The sequence below is a fragment of the Tiliqua scincoides genome, chromosome 3, assembly GCF_035046505.1.
Source record: "Tiliqua scincoides isolate rTilSci1 chromosome 3, rTilSci1.hap2, whole genome shotgun sequence".
Lineage (NCBI taxonomy): Eukaryota > Metazoa > Chordata > Lepidosauria > Squamata > Scincidae > Tiliqua > Tiliqua scincoides.
This window is the reverse complement of record NC_089823.1, coordinates 67385233-67409796: the sequence shown is the minus strand read 5'-3', so window position 1 is coordinate 67409796 and position 24564 is coordinate 67385233. Positions and strand designations below refer to the sequence as shown.

General features: G+C 45.1%; 1 protein-coding gene across 1 annotated transcript in view; it reads right to left on the bottom strand.

The window, feature by feature from the left end:
- LOC136645052 (amine oxidase [flavin-containing] B-like) overlaps window positions 1–24564 on the bottom strand; it is a 53121-nt gene that overhangs the window by 16179 nt on the left and 12378 nt on the right. The window contains exons 3-6 of the mRNA XM_066621305.1: window positions 18195–18289; window positions 16456–16593; window positions 7139–7243; window positions 5989–6080 (exon numbers count right to left, since the gene is read on the bottom strand). Coding sequence (XP_066477402.1) covers window positions 5989–6080; window positions 7139–7243; window positions 16456–16593; window positions 18195–18289 — 430 coding nt within the window. The remainder of the gene's footprint in view (window positions 1–5988; window positions 6081–7138; window positions 7244–16455; window positions 16594–18194; window positions 18290–24564) is intronic.

Sequence of the window (24564 nt, the reverse complement as noted above, 5' to 3'; positions counted from 1 at the left end):
AACTGAGCCAGACCTCCAGAAATATCACAAGTTCCCAAAACAACATGAATAGCTGTGCTACCCTTCTGGCTTCCAGTTGGATCTTGATGGTTGTATTTTAAACATTTGAATATTTGTCCATCTCCCAAGATTGGAACCAAGGAGCATAAGTAGGGGATATTTAACCCTTTTTCCTCACACTGCATTTTAATAAAATAAAAAATAAAAACCTTCCATCCCCTGAGCTCAGGAGGGAAGCTAGCTCCCACAGGTACCAATTAGCTCCTTGGGCTAATATCAGCTTTGAGGAGGGAGGGAGAGCTATTTCATTGGATCAATAAATTGAGCTAAGGATGAATTTTTCCTGCATTCTATGGTCCATTGTGACATTTTATAAAAGGATGGAAGCACAGATGATATTAGCATCACACCCAGTTTGTCACCCAGAGATAAGAAAGCTTAAAAAGACACAAATGTCCCATAGTGCAATCTTGCATGGTGAAAACCAGCTCTATGTGGTTTAGGTTGAAGCTGTTTGTTTGTGCATGGATCCATGGTTACATGGGGAATGTAACAAGTGAACTGGTTCATCCAAGGATATAACTGCAGGAAAAAAATATATTATTCAGTCTTTTTTTTTTCTTCCCTGCATTTAGTAGTGTCCACAGCAGAAATCAACATCTCCCATTTGCTCTGTGCTGAAAGAGCAGAATGCGCTTCAGGGTGTTGTTGTCTTCTGGGGAGACCTGACATTTGATCTCTTTTCATGTACATTTATGACAAGAATGTAACATTTCCAGCCACTGAAATAGCAATACTTCTGTTTTCTGCAGTATTGATTATATGTTTTGACAATCATGATTAAGGGTCAAAACTAGAGGAGACATTTACCACATGCTTAGCAACTGTGCATCTCACTTGGGGGAGAGGGGATGTGAATCAGAAGCCCCCCACCCCTCTCCAGTCCTCATCTAGATTGTCCCTTCAAAGGCTGCAACTCAAAAAAGAAGAGATACACCACCGTTAAGCACACAGTAAACATCTTACCTGGTTTGACCTTTCGTTGCTGTTTATCACTCTCCTTGATCTTCCCTGAACATGCTGACAAATAAACATGAAAAGTGGTCCAGAATAGCAGCAATACAGTACTTTTTTCCTGCTATTTGGTACTGCATAGACTGCGCAGACTGCACAAACCGCACAGACCTTTCTGAGTATAAAGAGCCATATTTGTCTAAGAAACAATCATAGATGCAAGCAGCAGACTGGAGCAGAAAGTGGCTAGCATAGCACAGAGCAAGACTTCCCTGGTTCAAACTCCATCTTTACCGTGAGCTCACAAAGTGAACTTAAGCAAACAGGATGGCCCAACTGTGAGGTGCCCCACTCATCCATACATTGCATTCTCCAGCTCGCTGCTCCACTGGGTGTTCTGATCTGACTTGCTGGATAGCAGCAGAAGCAGCCTTCTTCTCCCACCAACATTGCTGGAGGAAGAGGTAGGGGAGAAAAGCTGCCACAGTCCCAAATCCCTTCTAATGAAGTACCAAGTAAGCAGCAAAAGGCACTTTGAGCCTGCCTACCCTTTCTCTGCAATTATGACGATTGTTGCATGCAGCCTCTCCATTCTGCCTGTCTTGTTTTTGCAATGAGCATGAGCAGAGGATGCTGTATTCCTGGAAGCAAGGACCAAGGAGGCTGCATGGTGCAGATTTTTGGAAGTAAAGGGAAGGGGGGGATGGAAGTATGCCCATTTGTTTGCTACCCACTCTCTGCAGAAAGGGTGCGTGCAGCACACATGAGCAGAGGCAGCAGTGGGTGGTGGACTAAAGCAGTGGGGAGGCATGCGCTGCCCCCTGCGGGCTCAGCTGCAACATGAGGATAATAATACTTGCTTAACTTACAGAGTTGCGGTAAGGATTCGTTCAAAATAATACATGGAAGTGGTTTGCCCACTCAGAAAGTGCTAAGTACTATTAGAAATATTTGCCTTGCCTGGATTTTGACAGCTTTTCATATTTTTCCTTTGAGAAATTAGAAGAGCCTAGGAATGCTCCAGTGCTACCATTTTGGCCAACAACAGGGTCAGGATACAAAAAAACACCCCTAAACAGTGTGCTGGACTTCCTATATGTTTATTGTTTTGTCCAAACACAGCTATTTGCACTGTGTCAAAAGCTCCTCCAAAGTTCCCCCAAGTTTTCAAGCTGCCTTGTTGAATGGCACAGAAGTGTGTTATAGTTTTCAGAAATGGAGCCCTCTGAGCACATGGTTTAATCACAGCAGGTACCTCTTGAATACTGAAGAAAGCCGATTACTGTATTTAGCGCACATCAATCCAGAATGTTAACATCCTTTCAAGCAACTCATGATTGCTCACAACAAATCAATACAAAGGAAAGCATATGCAAGAAAAGAAATAGCAGCAAGCCAGAAAAACACACCATCCAAAAAAGTAACCAATATTCTAAAGCTAGCAGAGAGAAAAATCCTTTATAGGAAAAGATAAATCAGTCAATCCCAAAGACCTTTGGGGGTAAGTCATGCTTTTACTAGGAACCAGAAGCAATATATACTGTCAGGGTCAAATGTACCTCCAGAGGGACAGTCTTCTGTAAAGCTGAAGCCACTACCAAAAAAGGTTCTACTCCTTGGAGATGCCAAATTTCAGATGGCAAAGGGACCTAGTGCAGTACCCACAGATGGTAGATGAAGGGTACAGGGAGGCACATATGGGAGGTGATAGTTCTTAGAGTAATCAAGTCCCAAATTGTTAAATAAGAACCAGCACCCTTTACATAGCCCAGAAGCAAATAAGTCGCCAATATAGATTAAATGAAGTTGCAGCATTGTGCTTCAAATGAGTAGTCCTTGGCTGCAGTGGTTTGCATCAAAGGGCTATCCAAAGGGTCTTGAACGGGGAAGTCCCACATAAAGGGGCCGATACTATCCAACTTTCCAGCACTGATGCAGCTGCAGCACAGCCCTAAGGGAAAGGAACAAACATTCCCTTATCTTGAGGAGGTCTCCATGACTGCTCTCTCCACTGTAGGATGTAGCCCATGCTCCATTGGCATAGCTGTATCAGCACTGAAAAGCTGGATAGGACTGGCCGAAAGTGTGTTACAGTAGTTCAATCTGGAGGCGATACAGATGCCATGCTAGATACTGCATGAATTCTGTGCCATTGGTAGATGTCAACTTCCTGCCTTTACAACCATAACAATTTTACAGGGAAATAGATGAATCTTGGTTTAATGTACTGTGAATCCCAGTGATTTTTTGTTGAAATGTGTACAGTTTATAGGAAATCATCTAATTTTCATTATTTCCTGACATAATTCTTTAGCTGCATCCTGGCTTGCCAAATTTGACTGTTTACTTAATACGTCATGCATTTTCAACCGCAATGAACATTCCAGCATGCAATACCAAACAAAGGCCAAGTTGCTCAATTTGTCAGCAGAATGGAAGAAAAATGGAGATTACCCTTCTGCTTCATTGCATCCTAGGGAAGAGAAGCCATTTCAAAAGACAACATAAATCTTGATCGCAAAGGCAGACCAGACATACATGAAACAGGTACAGTGGTTGGCTTCCAAAAGAGGATAGAGGGGGAGAGAAATGGGAATCTAGTCAGCAGAGAAGCCATACCCTCTTAACTGAAAACCTTCATCCAGGAGTTGAGACAGAGCTCAGCCCTGGAACTTGCTTTTAACACTATTTTTCTAGATCAAATTTGAAAGTACCTGAATATTGTGGCTGTACACACAGCTCCAGCTTATAGGACTTTACAAGTGTGCCTTTGTAGTTTCACCACTGTCTACAACAGTGATTTTCAACCAGTGTGTTGTGGCACATTGGTGTGATGCAAAAGGTCTGCAGGTGTGGTGAGGAAATTTGGAGCACTGTGGTTGAAAATCACTGAAAAACTCTTTCGGGCTCTGCAGCTCTCATTCCAGGACAAGCATCTGTAGTAAAAAAAACTGTGTGTCCCTCTCCCTCCACCCTGGAGTGGAAGAACAGACAATTGCCCTAGAAAAAGAGCTGCAGAACCTAGAAGGCTCTCCCAGAACTGACATCACAAAAGGCGAAGACCATGAGAAGAAAAATGTTGAAAAATCACTGGTCTAAAAGATTCTAGTTTCCCTGAATCTGACTCCCTAATGGGGAGGAAGTACAACTGGTTTCTCTAGAAACTGTCACAATGCTTTTCCAGTTGAGTGTTAGCTGTGGGGATTTTCCTCAGCTTCACTGAAGGTAACACTTAGCTGAACATTAAACTCTGAAGTGGAGTATTAATTTAGGAGTACTAGGTAGCTTACCCACAAACAAATGCAAACACTAAAAGCTAAGATGACCTGGCCACAATTATTTATGCCTTAGGGCACAATCCTAACCCCTTATGTCAGTGCTTTCCAGAACTGACATAAGGGCAATGCAGCTCTGAGGTAAGGGAACAAACATTCCCTTACTTTGAGGAGGCCTCCATGAGTGCCACCCAACTGCAGGATGCAGCACATATCCCATTGGCACCGCTATGCCAGTGCTGGAAAGCACTGACATAGGGGGTTGGGATTGCGCCCTTAGTCACATCCAAACTCGACTACTGTAACAAGTCTTTCATAGGTCTGTTTTCTCAAAAACAACAGCTGACACAAAATGCAGCTAGCCTGGCAGGTTTCCTGATGAATTTAAAGAAGTTTTTTTAATCTGCCTTCCTGTCTTTAACTATTCACTCCTCACATTCTTTTTTCTCATTGTCACAAACCAATCCAACCTAAGCCCCCGTGCAGCAATGCAGCTGCACCAGTGTGGGCTACAGTGCATCCCATGGATTTTTGGCTGCTGGAGATCTCCTCAGGATAAAGGGACATTTGGCCCTTTGCCCCAGGGTAAGCCCCAGCAGCCACAACAGGTCAGCAATATCGCTGGTACAAGTCTTCGTTGATCTGTGCAGGCAGATCAGGTCCCGGAAAGGCATCAGGATTTGGTGTGCGCTGGCACCGCTGATTCTGCTCCTTCCCCAGGCCTGTTCTGCCCACCCACCCCAAGTACATATACGATGAAATCTCAATTTAATGAACTAAGTGGGGGATAGGTGTACAATAATGCCAAAAGTCTGCTACATCTAAATGCACTTAAGTCAATGGAGACGTGCACGGGCAAAACGTATGCAGCTAGTTTTTAATGAAGCAGATAAGTCTGTTGTTTCCTAAGTCCATTAAATCAAAGATTAACTACATGTTGAACTGAAGAGCATTGTGGTCACTGTGCTGACAATTCAGCAACATTTGCATTTCATACTAGGATCTGGGCACCACATAGGATTTCATCTAGGTTCACTCCCAGTGGCATCACTAGGGGTGTGTGGGCACACTGGGTGACACGCACAGGGGGATGACACCACTACTGGCCAAAAAATTTTAAATCTTGGACTTTCAAATAATACTATCGTGTTATATATCATTTGATGTGTAATTTCATGCAGACTGCAACAAACAACAAACAAACTGCATTGAAATATCTCGATTCTATCAAAAGTTATAGTCAGAAAACCAGGGGGGCCGGGCAAAGGTGCATCACCACGCCCACCACTCAGGGCATTGCTCCGCCCACTGCATAGGAGGAGGTCCATCAGGGGGGTGATGTGCTGGCCTCCCGCATCAGGTGACACAAACCCTTGTGACACCAGTGGTCACTCCTCCTCCAGTCAGGTTCAGGACCAGGTGTCCAGCTGCATAGTTGCTTAGTATATTTTGCATCTGTCTGTCTCTCTTTGTTATAGCCTGACATTAATTTACTTAGCCTATGTGAGGATTACTACCACTCTTTCTTCTTTGGATGCCTCCCAATTTCTTTCTCCAAGACAAGATCACCTTCACCCTGACCATTTTGGTCAGGAGGGCGATTAGCTTCTCTCTTATTAGGGACATGCTAGCGTCCTCCTGACCAAAATGTACTATTCACACATATTTTTAAAACTGTATGCATAAAACCACATCTCACTTTGTCCAGCACACTTTGTTTATCAACTCTTGCATAGTCATTTTGTCCCATTCCTCTGCATGTGGTGCTTTCCATGGAGCTTCATTGGGAATCTAAGAAAGAAAAGGAGTCACATCTTGAGAAATTCACATACACACACACATAAATTTGCACACCCTCACCTCCGTCTGCAGCCTCTGCCAGGCTCAGACTAAGCCTTAGTCTCTGCCAAGTTAAGACTTCTAGTTTTTTTGTAAAACCGGAAGTGACTTCTTAATGCCTTATAAGGGATTAAAAAGTCACTCCCGGTTTTACAAAAAAACTGAAAGTGACATTTTTCACCTCTAAGGGTCTGTTTGAGCCCAACAGAGGTCGTGGGTGGACATCCTTAGCTTCTGAGGGCTCAGAAGACCCTCAGGAGGCAAGGGGAACTCCCCTTGTCTCCAGAGGAAGTACTTGCAGGGACAGGGGCCACAAACCTGATCGCAGATAAGTGAATTCCTGAATAGGGGATTTGTGGTTGTGGGGGCCCCCTGTATTCTACAGCAAGATGGAGGGCTTAGAAACACTGTCCTGCCCAGGCAGGGACAGCCCAGCTGGATTCACTGCCCAATGCTGCCATGACCCAACACCACTGCCTCCACAAAAATCTAGACAGAAGAGCAGCCTTCATAGTTCCTCACCGCATTCCTTCCTCCCTTCTGCAGTTCTTTCCCAAAAACAGGAAGTGTGGGATTTTCTGCCTTATTTACCTCATTTTTGCCTGGCCCACAGGTGTACACATTTGGTCCCTGTTGTGTATATGCAATGTTGGGCAGAAATGTTAAAGGGACCGTGTGAGAGAGAACAAGGCAAGTGAAGCAGATTACTGTTTCCCAACCTCCTCACCTAGCTTCTTCCTCATGCAGTTCCTTTACATAAAACAGGGTGAGGAAGGAGCAAGGTAAGGAAGGAAATCAATGAGTCTCTGTCCAAGGTGGAGGCACCCAAAATTAGTTACTCTTCTACCACCCACCACTCAACACAAGTTCCATCATCCACTTCAGGAATGGGCTGGCTCTGTGCCCAGGGGCACTGAAGAACAAATGAATACTGTTCCAATAAACTCCACCAGTCTGAGCAACAGTGCTCCTACAGCATTTAAGTAAGTTACAACATTTACAAGCCATACCTCTTTCCCCATTTCATCCATTGTCCTCCACAGGTTGTTGTAGTCCAAGTAGGCAATGGGATTCCACATTGGAGGGAATGGACCTTTGAAAGGATAGGATTTGCCCTGCAACGGTAGAAAGGAAAAAACAACAACAATCAAATCAGGCATTAACTCTGAATTGTCAGCAACGTAAGTTCAGTTAGGATGTGAATCAATGCTAAAGTTCCTTTAAGGAAAAGAGCCTTCAAATGTACATTTTGTAAACGTCTCCTCTTCACAAGTCAGGGGATAATTGCACTGATATTTTATTGTGTATCAGTTACCTTTGCGTGAAATCCCCCAAATTCTCTTTAATCTCTAAATTTTTTTAACATTCAAGACTGTGAGCCAAAGGGTGAATTGAGCTGAAAGAGAGGTAGAAACCTTCGGCAGCTCCAGAAATTCTCATCTGTCCTCTTTGGACCAGGATCAAGCAGACTTTAGTACAACAGAGGAGAAAGCAAAGTGAAAGAGACTTTCTGGAGGGGATGAAGGAGTGGGATGAACTGGAGAGAAAGGAGGAAGACTAGAAGGATATCAACACATTTGCATTCCTCTGTGAAGAGAATTATAGAGGAGATCTGATCAAACTGTCACCACCACTGAGGGGGCAGGTAGGAGGAGGAGCAGGACAGGGAGGGGGAGGTACAGGGGTGTTGGGGCAGGATGCAGGGCAGAACAGGATCGGAAAGGGCAGTTACTGGCAGCACTCACACGCCCCAGTATCCAAAGCACCTTCCCTCTCTCTTACTCACCTCAGTTCTGTGCTAGCAAAATGGCTGGCATAGAACAAAGGAGATGCATTGGACAAGGAAATGGATGTTACCTTACCCTGAGGAAACTCCTTGACTGCCTCCCCATCATAAGATGCAGTGTGTGCTCTGTTGGCACCTTTGCATCGGTGATGGTGAGGTTTTGATAGGATTGGGCTGTCAGTTCAGGAAGCTGGCCAGGTCACACGCAGTTTGGCTGACTCACCAAATAATCACAGGATGGCAACTGCACTGGCAACTGAAGGGAGATAGCTCTATTACTATGACAATCCCCCCAGACAGTGTCTACGTCCCACAGCTCATCATTTTCGATGGCCTTTTCATTAATTTAAAATATTTCGAAAATCCTCATGCATTTTGAGGGCGTAACACCGGAATCAGAGGTGGTAATCCCCATAAGCCACTGTAAAAGCATTTCAGCTGGGTTATCCTTCTTGTTTTCATCAATACCGCTAAATTGCCTTCCATTTTTGGTTTAATTGGATTGTGGATTGGGTTGCCTGCGTGTAATATTCAATTTTAATAAGTATTTGATAAAGTGTCTGGTTAAATTGGCAAATTAATTCAAATGAACTGCTACATAAGCACGGTAATCAGATTTAAAACGTTAATAAATTGACCACAGTATGAATTTCTTGGTAGGAAAGATGTTATGGATCAGCGTTATGTCTCATTTTATTTAGCATCTTTAACAATAACCTTTGAGGAAAGGTAGGCATTGTAAATGTGCAGCTGTTACAAAATAGCTGTGAGGACCGTGAAATATAACAAAGGCACCCAGGAGACTAGAAATATCAGCTGGTCAAAGCGCATGAAAAGCAACTTTTGAAATTGCAAGCTAATAAAATGGGAAGAAATTGAATTCAAAAGAACAGATATATTGGGAAAGCATAATCACAAAGCAAATCACGGGGCTGAGTAACAAGAGACTGTGCCTGCTGGCAATGTGTTACTGTGTTGAATAAGACAGTGCAAAATTGGATAAGATGAGATACTGCTTTCTACACCAGTGACAACATGATGAGATACGATTTTCCACTCTAGTGAGAAAGAAAATTCTTGTAACTAGTTCCAATCCTATCAATCTGGCATCAGATCCATTTGTGGAATGGAAACCGTCTTGGACACCTGGTGAATCATTGATGTTGGCAGCTAAACAGGGAAAGTACAATTCTCTATCGATTCTCCTGGACATCTCAGTACGATGTATTATGAAGTCCTTCTGAATTGTTTGGTTGGGCTTAGAGTTGGGGATTCTGCATTGTAGTGGTTCTGCTCCTGGATGACCAGAAGATCGCAGAAAGTGGTGTGAGGGGGTTGCTGCTCTGTCTCGTGAGATTTGCCCTATGGCAGCAATTCCAAAATTTACTGTGGTCATAGTGCCCTGCGGTTCTACACAGCATTATTGCCCAGCTCTCTGGGGTGCCGCCATCTTGAATTGTGCAAGATCTCTTCGAGCCCTGCATGCTCTTGCGTGATTCAAGATGACAGTGTCTGGGAGAGCCAGCAAGAAGAGGCTTCCAGGGATATCCCACAGCCCCCCCCCCCCCCGGTGAGTTCACCATGGTGCCTTTGAGTGCTACAGAATGCAGTTTTGGAATCACTGCCCTATGAGATTCCATAGGACACCATATCGCCCCCCCCCATTTTTTTACCATCATCTTAAAACTGACAAGGGTTGGGTTTGTCCAAAGATCTGGAGTAAAATGTCCTCACAACCTGCTCTATGGCGCCTTTTGCAACAGGGCCAGGGGAAGCTGTAACCATTCTGAATGGATGTCCAGAGGCAGGGATGACCTGAATGAGGGTAAATAAACTAAAACTCAATCCAGGCAAAACAAAGATGTTAATAGTCTTTGTTAACTTCAAATAGTCCAAATAGTTAACTCCAGATAGTCTTGGTTAACTCCAACTGAACTGGGATTTGGTGGGCCACTGCTCTGGGTGGGGTTATATTCCCCTTAAATGATCAGGGGCATGAACCTAGCAATGCTCCAGATTCCCAATAGTGGCAAAAGAATGCCTTTTATCAGCAGGTAGTCCAATCCAACCTAAATCCCCATGCAGTGACGCAGTGACATCAGTGCAGCTTCTGCTGCATCCCACAGGGGATTTTTGGCTGTGGGAGGTCTCCTTGACATAAGGGGACATTTGCCCCCTTTCCCTGTGCTAACTCCAGCAGCCACTATAGGTCAACTCAGACATGTGCCAGCAATTATGGTGCTTTTGCAGCACCCTGCACCAGTGGAACTTGCATTCTTAGTCAGAGACTTTACTGAATTGTAGATAACAAGAATTCCCAAGAACTTATAATTCCCAAGAACTACAATTTCCAAGATTTCTTGGTGGGAAGTCACAACAGTCAGAGAAGTCTGAAACACTTAAAATGCATAGGACAGACATGCCCATCAAGTGGCTTCTTATGGTGTAGCCACCATAAGGAGACAGCTTAAATGGCTTTAATCCTTGTGGCTGTTCTATGCATGAGCCACTCATACATATTGGCTTGTCAGACATATCAAATTGTGAGATCCCCTGTGACTGCATAAAATGGATTTATAATATTCCATTGGTTTTATTTCTCATTATTATATAAAGATTCTTGACCTTTAAAAAAGATTAATTTTTGTAAAGGAGTTTCACAAGAAGCCGTTCTGATTTTTATATGTGCCATCAGATTTGCAGAGCTGAAAAAAAAACCTCCACTAGTGTTTCAAAAGCTGACAGAAACCCCAGAAGAATGATGGCATTCTAGGTCATCTTAAATGGATGAAGATGAAGAGCCTCATACTTTTTACTTTAATTAAAATGGGACTGCAAAGAAAAGCTTGAAAAAGAAAAATGGAAGCAATTTGATCAAGTCACTTAAAATCCATTTAAACTGTTCTACTCCAAGCTATGCCGATGGAAACTGCCATTTACTTTTGTGGCAAGGTCAGGGACTTGAATAAATCACAGTGTTTAACTCTTATAAACGTATCACTGGTATTGGTCTCATAAAAGAAACACCACACAATTGTACGCCTTCCAATGTAGTAATCACTTACTTTGCTGCTAATTAAATCTGAAAGGAGCAGCGGATTCACATAGTTTATTCATGAGCAAGAAGCAGGCGGGTAACATTTTAATACACAATCACTTCTATAATGGAAACGAACAAAGACCCCCATATCAGGCCTTGCACAGTTTTACTTCATCTGTCTCAGAATGCAGTTGATGGACTTTACATTAATACAGATGAGTCATTTCAGTGAAATTTGTATAGGTACAAAATGGAAAACCAAAGAAAACGAATGGAAAGCAAGCTTACATTAAGAAACACATACATTTCCATATAAAAATCAGTCTCATGTAGTGTAATTCATTTTCAGATGCCACATTTTCTATTGCAAGGTTAATGGATGAATGGAGCAAAACACACTCATGGCCCAATACTATGGGCCTTTTACAACAGTGCCCCACTGATGTAAAAGGCGCTATGATGGTGCAAAGACTGCACCCCTGCTGGAGATTCAAGGCTGCTGCTTCAAGGACCTACCACCATGGATTTCAGGCAGCATCAAGGCAGGTAGGATGGCATAGGGGCAGTTTGTGAGTGGAGAGGAAGATGAACTGGAGTGCATATGGGGAGGGCAGAAGGTGGTAGATTTGGTGGCAGCAGCTTTCACTGGATCCTATCAACCAGTTTGCAACCTGACACCCCCACACACACACACCTGTCCTTGGACATGTGTCAACAAAATGGCTGAAGCAGGTTCAAGGAGACCCACAGATGATCACCCAGCCTACTAGGAGGTAAGTAAAAATATTTGTACTTGCCTCCTGCAGGCTCGCTGCTCACCCCTCCCACCATATTACACAATGCATGCTCTGCTGCACACTATAATGTGGGTTATAGAATTGCGCTGTCGGTTTTGGAAAAATCTCTTGGTTATGACACTGCCTAATCAAACTAATGAAAGACAGTAAACTATATGATGGGAGGGACTGGGGCAGTAAATACAAAGGAGATGAAACCACAAGTCTAAGTTGATGTCAAGACTGGTTAGGGTTTCCCCTCCATGTATTCTCATGGCATAATCTCCTTATAACATGTGGTTTCGTTTATCCCATGGTGTGACATCATCATGGCTTCTGTGTTTTTCTCCACATCACTAGCTGCCGCTGATGGAGAACACAGCATGACCATGTCTACTGTGAGAGGTGTATTGACCCTCATGCATATAGGTCATGATTCAACTGTGCTGTCACTGTTGGCACAATCCTACGGTGCCTCTGCACCAGCGGAGTGTCCACTCCAGTGGCACAGGCTGTTGCAAATGTGCAGTAAAGCATGTTGTAAAGGACAGGCTGGTGGGAAGGCCTGTGCTGTCCTGCCGGTGCCAGACATGGAATGTTCTGCACTGGGCAATGCAGGGGCAGGGGAAGGGTGGGGAGGATAGGGACGGGGCGACTTGATTGAGCCTGGGAGGGGGCAGAATTGTCCAGGCTTTTCTCGGGGCAAAGGAACAAATGCTCCCTTACCTTGAGGAGACCTCCACCATGCAAAATTCCCCCTGCAGGATGCAGCACAAGCTGCGCTGGTGCTGCTACATTAGCATGGGCAATTTAGTTAGGATTGGGCTGCCGTTATGAATGCACTGTGTGACTTACCACCCATGGTACTCCTATTTAGTTTAGTCCCCACTCTAAAGTGCACTCAGTACAATTATTATTTTCTGATATGCATCCCCTCTGGCTCAGAAAGTATTTCGTTAATTTGGTACTACAAAGAAAGGCTCATAATGAGAAGTACTCCTTTAATGAGCCTTTCAGTTGGTGAATTTAATTAACTCTGAAGCATTCATCAGTAAAACAGCAAGAGGTTTCACATGATCCACAGGAAAGTTTTCAAAGAGAGTGGGAGGTGAATTCCTCACATTTCATGGTGTTCTCATGAAAACAGCATCTCAGTCAGTAAATGGAGAAAGTAGTGCGATGCTCAGTCATGGAACAAGTGTGATTGTCACCCCGCATAACTTCTGGCAGTTGAATAAGTTACACAGATGAAAATGAGAAAGGAGATTTAAATATGGTGAATGGCTCGCTCATGACTGAACCGGTATTGAAGCCAAGATTTCCCAGGTGCAGACCTACTGAACTATATTGACTCAGTGTAAATAAGCTAACAACATTTTATAATAATTTCACTCAGATAAATAGGAGGCTCTCTCTTAAACTGCAGCATTAATGTAGTGGTATAAACTATTTAAGGGCCGAAATGGATGCAATGGCAACCACAGATGATCTGGTTAACGACATAAATGTTTCATGCACACCCCATCATGTTTAAATGTACTTATCATACATTTTGGTTCATTTCTGAGTTACACTACCACACTAGTAATTGGTAGCCTGGGTGACAGTATTGCTGGTATGGTAATGTTCCATTTGAATAGAGTGGCATGGCAATGCTACAGTGCAAGCCATAAGTGTATTTAAATATGACAGAGCATGCCTGGAACATTTACATAGATCAGGAGTGACCAACCCATGGTACACATGCCACTAGTGGCATCCAGACACTTAAGTGATACACAAAAAGTTGCCACACCAGGCAACACAGGGCTCCACAGCAGTAAGCACATGGTGCTTTTTCCAGCACATAGCCTAGAAAAGGATTGACAAGGCCCAGGATTAGGAAAAGATAGCTAAGCGGCAGATCACATGGGCCAGCAAGACCACCCAAGCAGGTCCAGAGAGGGCTGCAATAAGGTGGAGTGGCACCATTAAGTACTCTGTATATAAAAAGTGGCACGTGGTGTGTTGTGGGCTGGCCACCCCGACGTAGATAAAGAGCCACTTCGAATGATGCCATCTGCCAACCAGTCTAGCACATGATTAAAAGCAAGGAAATGCACATTCCTTCCCCCCCCCCACTTTGTGTGCCATTCCACTCTACTTACACATAAGGCATAAAGTCCACATTTTCCAATACACATTTAATTAAATACACATAGTATTGAGATATTCTAAACCTATTCACACTTGATTATGCATAGTGGAGCAAAGAGCTAGGTGGAGTTATGGTAATAATCAACTAAACTGACCTAAACACTTTCTCCATGGCTCTCATTGTGTACATTTTGGCTGTTACTGCTCTGAAATGCAGAGCTAGGTGAACCACCTTCATCTAAGAATTATTTGCTTCTGTCACCTTACAGTGAACTTTGATAGATATCTGATTTGTTCATTACTCATTATAAGAGATATTTTATTTTCTGATTTAAATGGCTTGTACCATAATCACCACCACCCTAACAACAGGGTTCCCAGGGTGGATAATATCTAGCTTTTCCAGTTCAGCCCAAGGCAAGAACTTCCATAACATAATCTACACTGGATTTCACTTGTGGCAGTGAAGTCTCAGACAACAACTGATTAGCTGAATGTTCACCAACTGCCCAAAGAACAAAAGAATGTTTCAGTATATTTCCATTCCAGTTTCTCTCTTAAAAAACGAAACAGTGTTAGTTTGATTGGAATTAACACCTCGCCCACAGGCCCAAGGGAATGTCAGGGCTTTGTGAACCAAGATGATGATTAAGAAGGAGTTCCAGTAGATAAGGAAGCCAAGGAGCATGAAGCCTGAAGTTACAAAGTGGCAGGAATAGTACACATTAGGAAATAACAGGACTGAGAAACAGGAAGGAGGAGGAGGCTTAAGGAAACCTCGTGGTGCTTCGGGGCAGGAAGCATTGGTGCAAGGAGGGAAACAGGAGGAGGACTAAGTAATTTGACAGTGAGTCCTAAGAAAGTGAGAGAATGGAGGCTGGTGAGCAGACTCTCCTGGTAGGCGCTCAGCTCCAAGTACATGTGCATAAATGTGTCTCCTGAACAACTTGAAATAAAAGAAAATTAAATATTGGCCAAGTACCAGTTGCTAGCCATAGAATCTACTGTCAAGAGGACCCAGTGCACAGACGGAGTCTGCTGCCAGTGGCTTCCACTATCAGTGCCAGATTGTGGCCTGGTAACTCCAAGAGAACAAAAAGGACCAAGAAATGGTGGGCAGAGATATTTTGAATAGAATTTAATTAGTCCATTTCTGCAGCCATCTAGGTATTCCTGAAAACACAAAATAAAGGTTTACCATTCCATACACTCAGTTTGCATTCTGCTACAATGCAAAAGGAAGTGTGTGACTGCATCAAATGCAATTTTATCTAATCTACATTGGAGAGCATTTGCAATATTCAGGAAGCCAAAGGGGCTGTAAACCATATACACTTGGTAATGATCACTCTCTGCCATTATTGCTATTATAAAAATTAGTGAAATGCTGCCAAATACAATGTAACGTAATATCATAATTATTAATATTTTCACCTTTGTCTGACACACAGGTAAACTGGCCCAGGCAATCACCATTAACCTTCACTATTTGAGATAACGAAGTGAACTTTGTATAATCCAGCAATCAATCTCTGGGCCATAATTTAATACTATTCTATTTAATAGTATTTAATTTAATACTACCTGAGATACGTATATCCTTGAAGGCATAATTACGAGACATTTCCAAGAAATCAAAATGTCTCAGTATGGCAAGGTCTGCCATTGGTACTATCTAGGAACATACCAACTGGTTTCCCTTCCAAGTTCTATTCAAATGCAACAGAGCCACTGACAAGGAACTGCAGTTTTAAGCACCGCCAAAGCTCAAAGTTACCCTCAAAAGGAATGCGAAAGGCTTGAGTTAACATTCGTCTTTATAATTCTCGACAAGTATATCATCTAGACTGAGGATACACTACAGATATAACTAAAAGAACAATAAAATACATACAGTAAGAGCAAACCAAGTTAAAGATGTTTCAGTGGCAAACTAGGTTAAAATGCAATCTAAAAACCTAAAAAGTCTGGGCCAATTAAATGGTGTTCACCTGCTGGTACCATAAAGACATCAGACATGAGCCCCTCTGGGAAGGGCATTCCAGAGTAAGGGCACCACAACTGAAAAGGCCCTGTTTTAGGTCATCATACACGTTATTTGGGGAACCCAACAAATGGCCACTGAGAACTATCCAAATATGCAGGTTCATGTGGAAAATCTTTCAGATTATCTAGTACCAAGCCTTTGAGGACTGAGGACTTTAAAGGGTAGAACCAGAACTTTTGAGTTGTGCCCAGAAATAGATCAGGAACCAGCACAGCTGTTGCAAGTCTAGTAAAGATACATCCCATTCGCCCTGAAATGATTGAGGATAAGTGTGTCTTTTTTTTTTTTTTTGCCCAGAGCAAACACCCTAGGAAGAAAATTCTGCCCAAATTGGCTTTCTGAAACAAAGCTTGGGGAACATCAGATCATGCTAGGTTGTGCATATTTTCCTACTAGATTATGTTGCTCATAAGACTCCAACAGTGTTTCATGACCAATCAATAACCTTTAGTGAACCTGAGAAGTCAATGATAACAACATTCCAAGATGTGCAAGACGAAACTCATTCCACAAAACCATTTCAGAAGTAGTTCTAATCTTACCTTGACATGGTGAATGAGATGCTCTACTTCGTTCACTTTGTATGTCTCTAGTCCAAGCTCCTTCGATAGTCGTAAGACACGGTTTTGTGTTGGTCCCACATATGCTCCCCCTAGGTCTACATATTTGCAATGCTTATTCTAGTAGAAAGATTAAAACAAAAAAAATATATATGTACAAATATCAAAACAAAATCAGAGGCTCTCCATTTCTGCACAAAATACTAGGCTTTATGTTATGCAGTGAATAGGTGTAAGTTCACAAGGCTACCCCTGAAATGGTGTCAAAACAACAAAGTAATGGCACCAAGACTAACAACCCAATCTACCCACCTCAACCAATGCAAATGTGCCAATGGAGCACTTGCTGCATCCTAGGATAGGGGTCAGTTAGAAGGGTCTCCTCAGGGTAAATGAACTCTGTTCACTTGCCTTGGGGAAAGCTTCCACTTTCCTCCTATATTGCTGCGCAGGACTGAGAAGTGCAGCAGAAAGTGAGGGGGAGATATATAGGATTAGGCCACAAGGGAAGTGCCACTGAAATTTTCCTCTCTCCCCCTTGTTCCACATCCTCCATTTGCCCCCCAAAACTCCCCCATTCTTCCCCTTCAACTCTGTCCCTTCCACTGCCAACTCTCTGACACTGTCGGATGCAGCTGGCTCTGCCAGTCAGTGTACCAGGCCACCGGTGATTGCACTGGTGGCCTTGCAGTACTCACCAGCAGAAGTGACATTCTGCCAGCATCATCCTCCTAATTCATAAGATCAGGCTGCCCAGGGCTATTAAAATGAAATATACTTCATTGAGAGATGGTTGACATGGCGCTATAAGTCATGTTTTGTGCTGCTGGTGTAGCAAGTATTTGACAGGCATGGGCCGAGACTCAAATGACTTGGACTCAAGTCGCAAAAACACATGTGGCCCTCGGGGGCTCCCAATCAGGCCCTTGGGGAGCCCCCAGTCTCCAGTGAGCCTCTGGCCTTCTGGAGACTTGCTGGAGCCCGTGCTGGCCCAACGCAACTGCTCTCAGCATGAGGACGACTGTTCGACCTCTCACCTGGGCTGTGGGATGAGGGCTCCCTCCACTACTTGTTGTTTCATGTCTGTGATGCAGCTGCAGCAGTGAAGCAAGGGCTGGCCTTGCTTTGTGCAAGGACTTTATAGGCCTTGAGCTACTGCAAGACCTTCATTCATTCATATAAGTTCCATCTCTAATAAATTAATTTATGTAAATTTATTCAAATATTAAATGTAAATTAATTCTTTTTTTCCCCGGCCCCTGACACAGAGAGATGATGTGGCCCTCCTTCCAAAATGTTTGGGCACCCTTGGTTTACATCAATGAAATGAAAAAGGGTGGGTGAAAATTCATGGACTTCAGCACATAGCTGACAGCAGACAAGATGGGAACATCCGGGCAGTGTAAATGAGAAATTCAACACACACCCTGCCCCCACCAGCACCTCCGTTGTTTTTTTCCTGCGGAGCTGCAGCTCCCTCACAGCTTTGCTCACTTTTTGAAAAGACTAACTCGAGTTATAGTGACTCTAAAAATAGCACTGGATGAGTCATGAAGGCTGCCCATTATGACTCGCTTGCAACTCAAGTTAGGGGCGCGAACGCTGGACTCAAGTCAAGTCCTGGGGGGTGGGTGGCTCTGGCACATCCCTGGAATTTGAATCCTATTTTGAGCAGCCTCTCTATTCAGTTTCTGGATTGCTGTGATGCTAAGGATACCTACTCTCACAGTGTATGTCCGGCCTCCAACTCTGTCCCGTGCTTCCAACACCACAACATCCAAACCCGAATCAAACAGTAACTTGGCTGCTGACAGACCTAAGGAATAAATGAAAAGTTAGATTATACTTTCAAAGACACTTCACCGCTGCCTGAAAGAAGCTCTGACTGAAGATGTATCTAAATCTTGGCTATTTAAGCTCATCCAGTCATATTAATATTGCAAAGGTCGAATTAAATTGCACCACACCACTATTAAAATAAGAAACATAAGAACATAAGAAAAGCTGTGCTGGTTTAGATCAAATGCCCATCTAGGCCTGTATTCTGTTTCCCACAGTGGCCTCTTGGAAGACCCCAAACAGGAGAGAATCCCGATCACCCAATTAAAGAGGTGGTCGGAGTTTGTTTGGCCTGGCCGGGACACGAGAGTCCAGCCCCTCCCCAAGGGGGAGGTGAAGGGGGCAGGGTCTGGCAGCCATGGCGGACCTTTTAAAAGGGGATGAGACCCAGCCCTCTTCCTCCTTGTGCACCGTGGGAACAGAGTGGACCTGACCCCATCCAGCCACCTTAGGACCAGTGCAACTCCCAAGGAGGACTTCTGCGCTGGATCTCATGTGCAGCGTGTTTGATCTGTAAGGTGGGGATGGGGTGGGGATGGGGGTTTGGACAGGCTCTGCACAAGGAAGGATCAGGTGCAGTCCAGGCACACCTTCCTGGGAGTAAGCCCTGGGGAGTGCAGGGGGACTTGCTTTCCTGGGAGTAAGCCCCGGCGAGTTTCCCACACTTTCCTGGGAGTAAGCCCCAGGGAGGGCAGAGGGAATTGCTTTCCTGGGAGTAAGCTCCGGCGAGTTTCCCACACTTTCCTGGGAGTAAGCCCTGGGGAGGGCAGAGGGACTTGCTTTCCTGGGAGTAAGCCCCGGGGAGTGTGGGGAGACTTGCTCCGTCTGCTTGGAGTGTGCACTCAGTCCCTGGCCTGGTGGGCGGAGGGGGCAGGCAAGCCCAGGACTCCCAGTGCGCTCCACGTGGGAGCAGGATCTGCATGGCAAGGAGCAGGTGCCTGGCCGCACGTGGCTCAAGCTGCAGGACTGCTGCAGCTCCCTGCATGCGGCTGCAGGCCAGCACGGGGCTCCAGGAGGTGTCCCACCGAGCCCCGAGCCCTGCTGCATGCAGGATCAAGCACATGGGGAGTCGCCATGGGAGGCGGGCGACAGCTCAGCGCCTCCACATCACCCACTTTCATGCGAGTAAGCCCCAGAGACCATAATGGGGCTTGCCTCTGAGGAGCCAGGCAGAGGCTTAAATGCTGGGGCTGCAACCCCAACCACAATTTCCAGGGAGGAAGCCCCTTGGACTATAATGGGACTTGCTTCTGAGTAGGCATGCAGAGGCTTGGACCATAGAACTGCAGTCCTTGCCCCACTTTCCAGGGAGTAAGCCCTTTGCACTATAATGGGCCTTGCTTATGAGGAGGCAGGCAGAGCCTTGGACTCTGGCTGCAATCCTAGACACACTTTCCTGAGAGTAAGCCCCATAGTCTATAATGGGCCTTGCTTCTGAGGAGGCAGGCAGAGCCTTGGACTCTGGCTGCAATCCTAGACACACTTTCCTGAGAGTAAGCCCCATAGTCTATAATGGGCCTTGCTTCTGAGGAGGCAGGCAGAGCCTTGGACTTTGGCCGCAATCCTAGCCATGCTTTCCTGGGAGTAAGCTCCATGGACTATAAGGGGCCTTGCTTCCGGATCATAGGGCCACAGTTCTTGCCCCACTCTCTAAGGAGTAAGCTCCTTGGGCTATAAGAGAGATTGATTCTGAACAGGCACACAGAGATTCGGTCATAGGGTTGCAGTCTTCGCCCACTTTACAGGGAGTAAGCCCCTGGGGGATAATGGGGGCTTGCTTCTGATGGGGCATGCAGAGGCTTGGACATAGGGCTCAGATCCTGGCTCCAACTTCGAAGGAATAAGTCCCAGGAGTATAAGGGGTCTTGTATCCGGGTAGACATAGCTGGACTTAAGGCTACAATCCTGTCCACACTTTCCTGGGAGTGTATTCCATTGATTTTAATGGGACTTAATGATGAGTATACGGGCATAAAATGAGCTCCAATGAGTGCAAGCCAGTACAGATACACCAGCCCAACCACCTGCAACAATCTCCTCCCAGGCACCTGACCTCCTCCTTGTTAATACTTCATCAGTTTTGGAGGATATTTAGAGGCATATGGGGAGCCCCTGGCCATCTCGGATTGCTTACAGCATACACTCCATCTATGTGGGAGCCGCTTTGAAAGCTGCCTGGCCAGGCTTCAGCACCCAAGGAATGGGGCAGAGTGGATGGGGCATTTAATATGTGAGTATAGCATTTAATATTATGTTTTCCCTGGGCATCAGCAGGGCATTTAGTAACTCACTTGGTGGGCATGCCGCCCTTGCTCCTTGTGAGAGGAGATATGTGTGCCACCCCCTATGCCTTTAAGGGAAGAGTGGCATTCTATTACCAACCTGCTTAACAGGCATGCTACCCCTTCTCCTTAGGGGAGGATGATGATCTGTTACCAGGCTGCCTAATGGGTGTGCTTACCTGACTTCTGTGGGGGTGGTGGTGTTCTGTCAACAATGTGCTTACCAGGAGTACTGCCCCTACTCCTTTCAGAGAAGGGGGGTGTTCTGGTGCAGACCCACTTAGTGGGCATAATGCCACTAGGCCTTTGGAAGAGGGGAGGTTTCTGTTAACAACCCACGTAGCCGTTTCTCCTTAGAGAGGGGTGATGTTTCATTACCAGCCCACTTAATGGGTGCACTGTCCTGGCTCCTGGGGGAGGGGCAATGTTTGGTTACAACCGCCCTTACGGATTTGTGGCCCCTTCTTCTTTGAGAGGGGGTCGTTCTATTAGCAACTGTTTTATGGGTGCTCTGCCCCCACCCAGGAAAGTGGTAATGTTCTGTCAACCAGGATTGCATGGTTCACTTCAGTGACTCTGGTGTTCCGGGCATTCCTTCCGGGCATTCCCCAATCTGTGGGAGAGCAGCGTTGGAGGGGATGCCTTGCTATAACCTCTCTGCTTTCATCTTGCAGGACGCTGTGGTGGCCCAAGGCGTGTGTTAAGCTGCGGCAGCAGCAGCAGGGATACCTTGCATTAACATCTCTGCTTTCATTTTGCAGGACACGGTGGTAGCCCTGTATGTGTATTAATCTGCGGCCACTCCATGGTCTTTTTGGGCCCGCAAGAGGGTGGCTGCAACCCCAGATCGCACTTGGGCCTCAGCCCGGCAGTGCAGGTTGCTTGGTTAGCCAAGAAGGGGATGAGATGGGGCCAGCTGCTGCCCGCGTTGATGAAGTTACTGAATGTGAACCGCCCACCGGAAGTTTTGGTGCTCCACCTGGGCGAGAATGACCTTTGCAGGAGGTCTGGTCTGGCTCTGATGAGCAGAGCCTGTGAGGACATCAGCACCCTTATGCGTTGGCTGCTTGGTACCGCCTTGGTCTGGTCGGACCTCTTGCAGCGTTGTGGATGGCAAAGGGCCTTCTGCTGCACTAAGATTGAAAGGATGCGCAGGAAAATCACCAAGGGCATTGGTGGCTTGGTGTCTCGCGCTGGTGACAGCATGGTAATGCATCTTGCATTTGTGTTGTCGCTACCTTACCTGTACAGGGGCGATGTGTGTTCATTTGTCGGAGAAAGGCGCAGGCATCTTTCTTAAGGACCTGCAGGACAGCCTTAAGTCGCTTCTGCCCCTGTTTGGGAGCGGGGGGGTCAAGCGCTAGGCTGACCCCTCCTTGTGGCATGTGGTGCGGGTTAGGAGGCGTGAATGGGACTTTGGCATGCACCTTCAGGCGGCATAGGCAGGGCAGAACCCTATTTCAGTCCTCAGGGGCTTGGCGGCACGAGGACGTAGACGGGGGCCCTGGTAGGGACCGTGGGGCACACCTCAGAGGCTCAGCGGCTTGAGGTGGTGCAGTCTGCGGTCCGGCTGCCTTCCCTTTAAGGGATAGACATGGATGAGACGCGCTGTCCCAGCAGCGGGGCGCGACTTGGAGTCGGGTGCATGCCCGCCTGGGGGCAGAGGTTTCTGGTACCGCCCAGAGGTCCCTCCCCGCACCACAGGGCCTTTTGCTGCCTCGGATGCTGCAGGTCTCAGCCTCTGCTTCTCTTGGTAACATGAAATAAAGTTGCCCTTTCTCCCATATCTGTTGTCTCGAGTGTTCATTGGACAGTGCGGAAACAAAAATCCTGCTATTGTTCTCCTGCAACTAAGGTTGAGGCTGCTGAACCAGGAGGTGGCACACAGTCATCATGGCTAGTAGCCAGTGATAGTCTTTTCCTCCAAGAAATGGACTGCAAAGAGATGTTACTGCTTCAGCCACGAGGGAAGCTTAGGTGGTACTCTTAGGGAGGGGCTGTAGTTTAGTGACAGAGTACAGGCTTTGCCTGCAAAAGGGAACTGGGTTCAGTTGCTGTCATTCCCAGATAGAGCAAAAAAGAATTTATGTCTGAAACGCTAAAGAACTGTTGCCAGTCACTGCTAACATTATTAAACAAGATGAGCCAATGGTCTGACTCCGCATGGGCAGGGTCCTATGTGCCTAGCATGGGACCATCCACATGCAAAGCATGTGTGCTACTGCTCAACTAGAAGCACCCCCCTCCAGTTAGTGACAAATAAGAAACAAATCAGTTTCAAAAATGCCTAGGTTTAATGGAAAAAATTAAGCATACTCTAAACATAAGGGTATCTGTTTAAATAAATTTCTTTCATGGAATATGATAATATTGTTTTTGCCTAGAAAGATTGCAATATATATACTTTTGCTCTTGGGGAGAAAAAACGATTTAGGGTTTACCTATGGAAGAAAAACAAAATTATACCACAAGATCAAATACAAAAATGCAATATATACTCCATTATAAAACTGCTTGCTAAAAAATAAAATTGGATTGAATCTACAATCAAAATAAGAAAATGTAGTAACTCGGCCATTAAAGAGTTAAACCTTTGAGACTTCTGTTATTGGATGGACCTAGATTCCACCCTTAAGTATTTTCTTTCTTGTTCCTTTTAATTTCTAGCTTAGACATGTTCTGCCCTTCAATAAACATACATGCTTGTTTGATTGCAATAAACGATGCATAAGAGTTATTTCCTCTGGAACACAGGGCCCTATAGACAAGAAACTACAATCTGGATTGTTTTGGAAATCATGTTCTGTACTAATTATGGTTTGGTGCGATGTCTGAATCAAAAAGCTAGTTATACAGTTATCCAGAGACCACTGCATTTAGAAATGAGAGTGCTCAGCACAGTGGTTTTGAACCTTTTAAATCCCATGGTACACTGACATGGCACCAAAATTGTCAAGGCACACCATTGGTTTTTTGACAAGGCACACCGCATTGACAGCAGGGGCTCACATCCCCCAGTGGCCCCACTAACAAATGATCCTCCTCCAAACTCCTGAGGCACACATGCAGACCATCTGCAGCACACCAATGTACCACGACACAGTGGCTGAAAATGGCTGGCTTAGCAGATGGAAAACAACAGTGGACAAAGAATATTAAACCATAGTTTGCTTGATAAATATTTTGGTTTCTAAACTATGGCTAGCACAAACCATGGTTTGGCATGATGTCTGAATTCAGGCACTGAGGACCCAGGGGCACTCAGCAAGTTTAATTTCTATTTGTGCAAGAAATTTGTGCAAAACGCATACAAACAACAGAGGGGTGACAAGGACAGATCTTTGCACAATGGCCGTTGTAGTGCTCAGATGGTTGTTAAGCCAGGCAAATGCAATAAGCCTTCATAAGTAACTATGACAACCTGCTATCAAACAGAAGATACTGTGACGAGATCAGCTTCCACACGCTTTTATAATGAAAGTTTAATCGGCAGAAATGGCCTCTCCATCATAGAGCAATCTGTATGCAAATTACTGTATGACTGAAATGTCAGCAACGATGATCATTTGTTCATGGCCTTCTGCATTCCTGGTGTTTTATTTCTTTTAACAATCGTGGACCAGAGCTTTAGACAAAAGCATTTTACAGACAAAAACATCAGATAGAAGCATCCTTGAAATAAAGCAAACACGAACCATCATCTCTCAGCCTTCGCTCAAATCAGAGATACAAAAAAAAACAACTTTTGTGCAGCTGCAAATGTGAACTTTGAGTGATATTCTTTTGTATATGACTGGAGGTGGCCTATGATTTAAAAAACTGAGTGCGGCTTCAGATTTAGCAGCATGTACACCTGTTCCTTTTGCCCCACTGTCACTTCATATCAAGCAGCTTTCTAAAACCATACAATAAAGGCAAAAGTCAATTGGCGTACGTGCCAGAAGCAACGATCCCTTTTCTAAACCAGCAC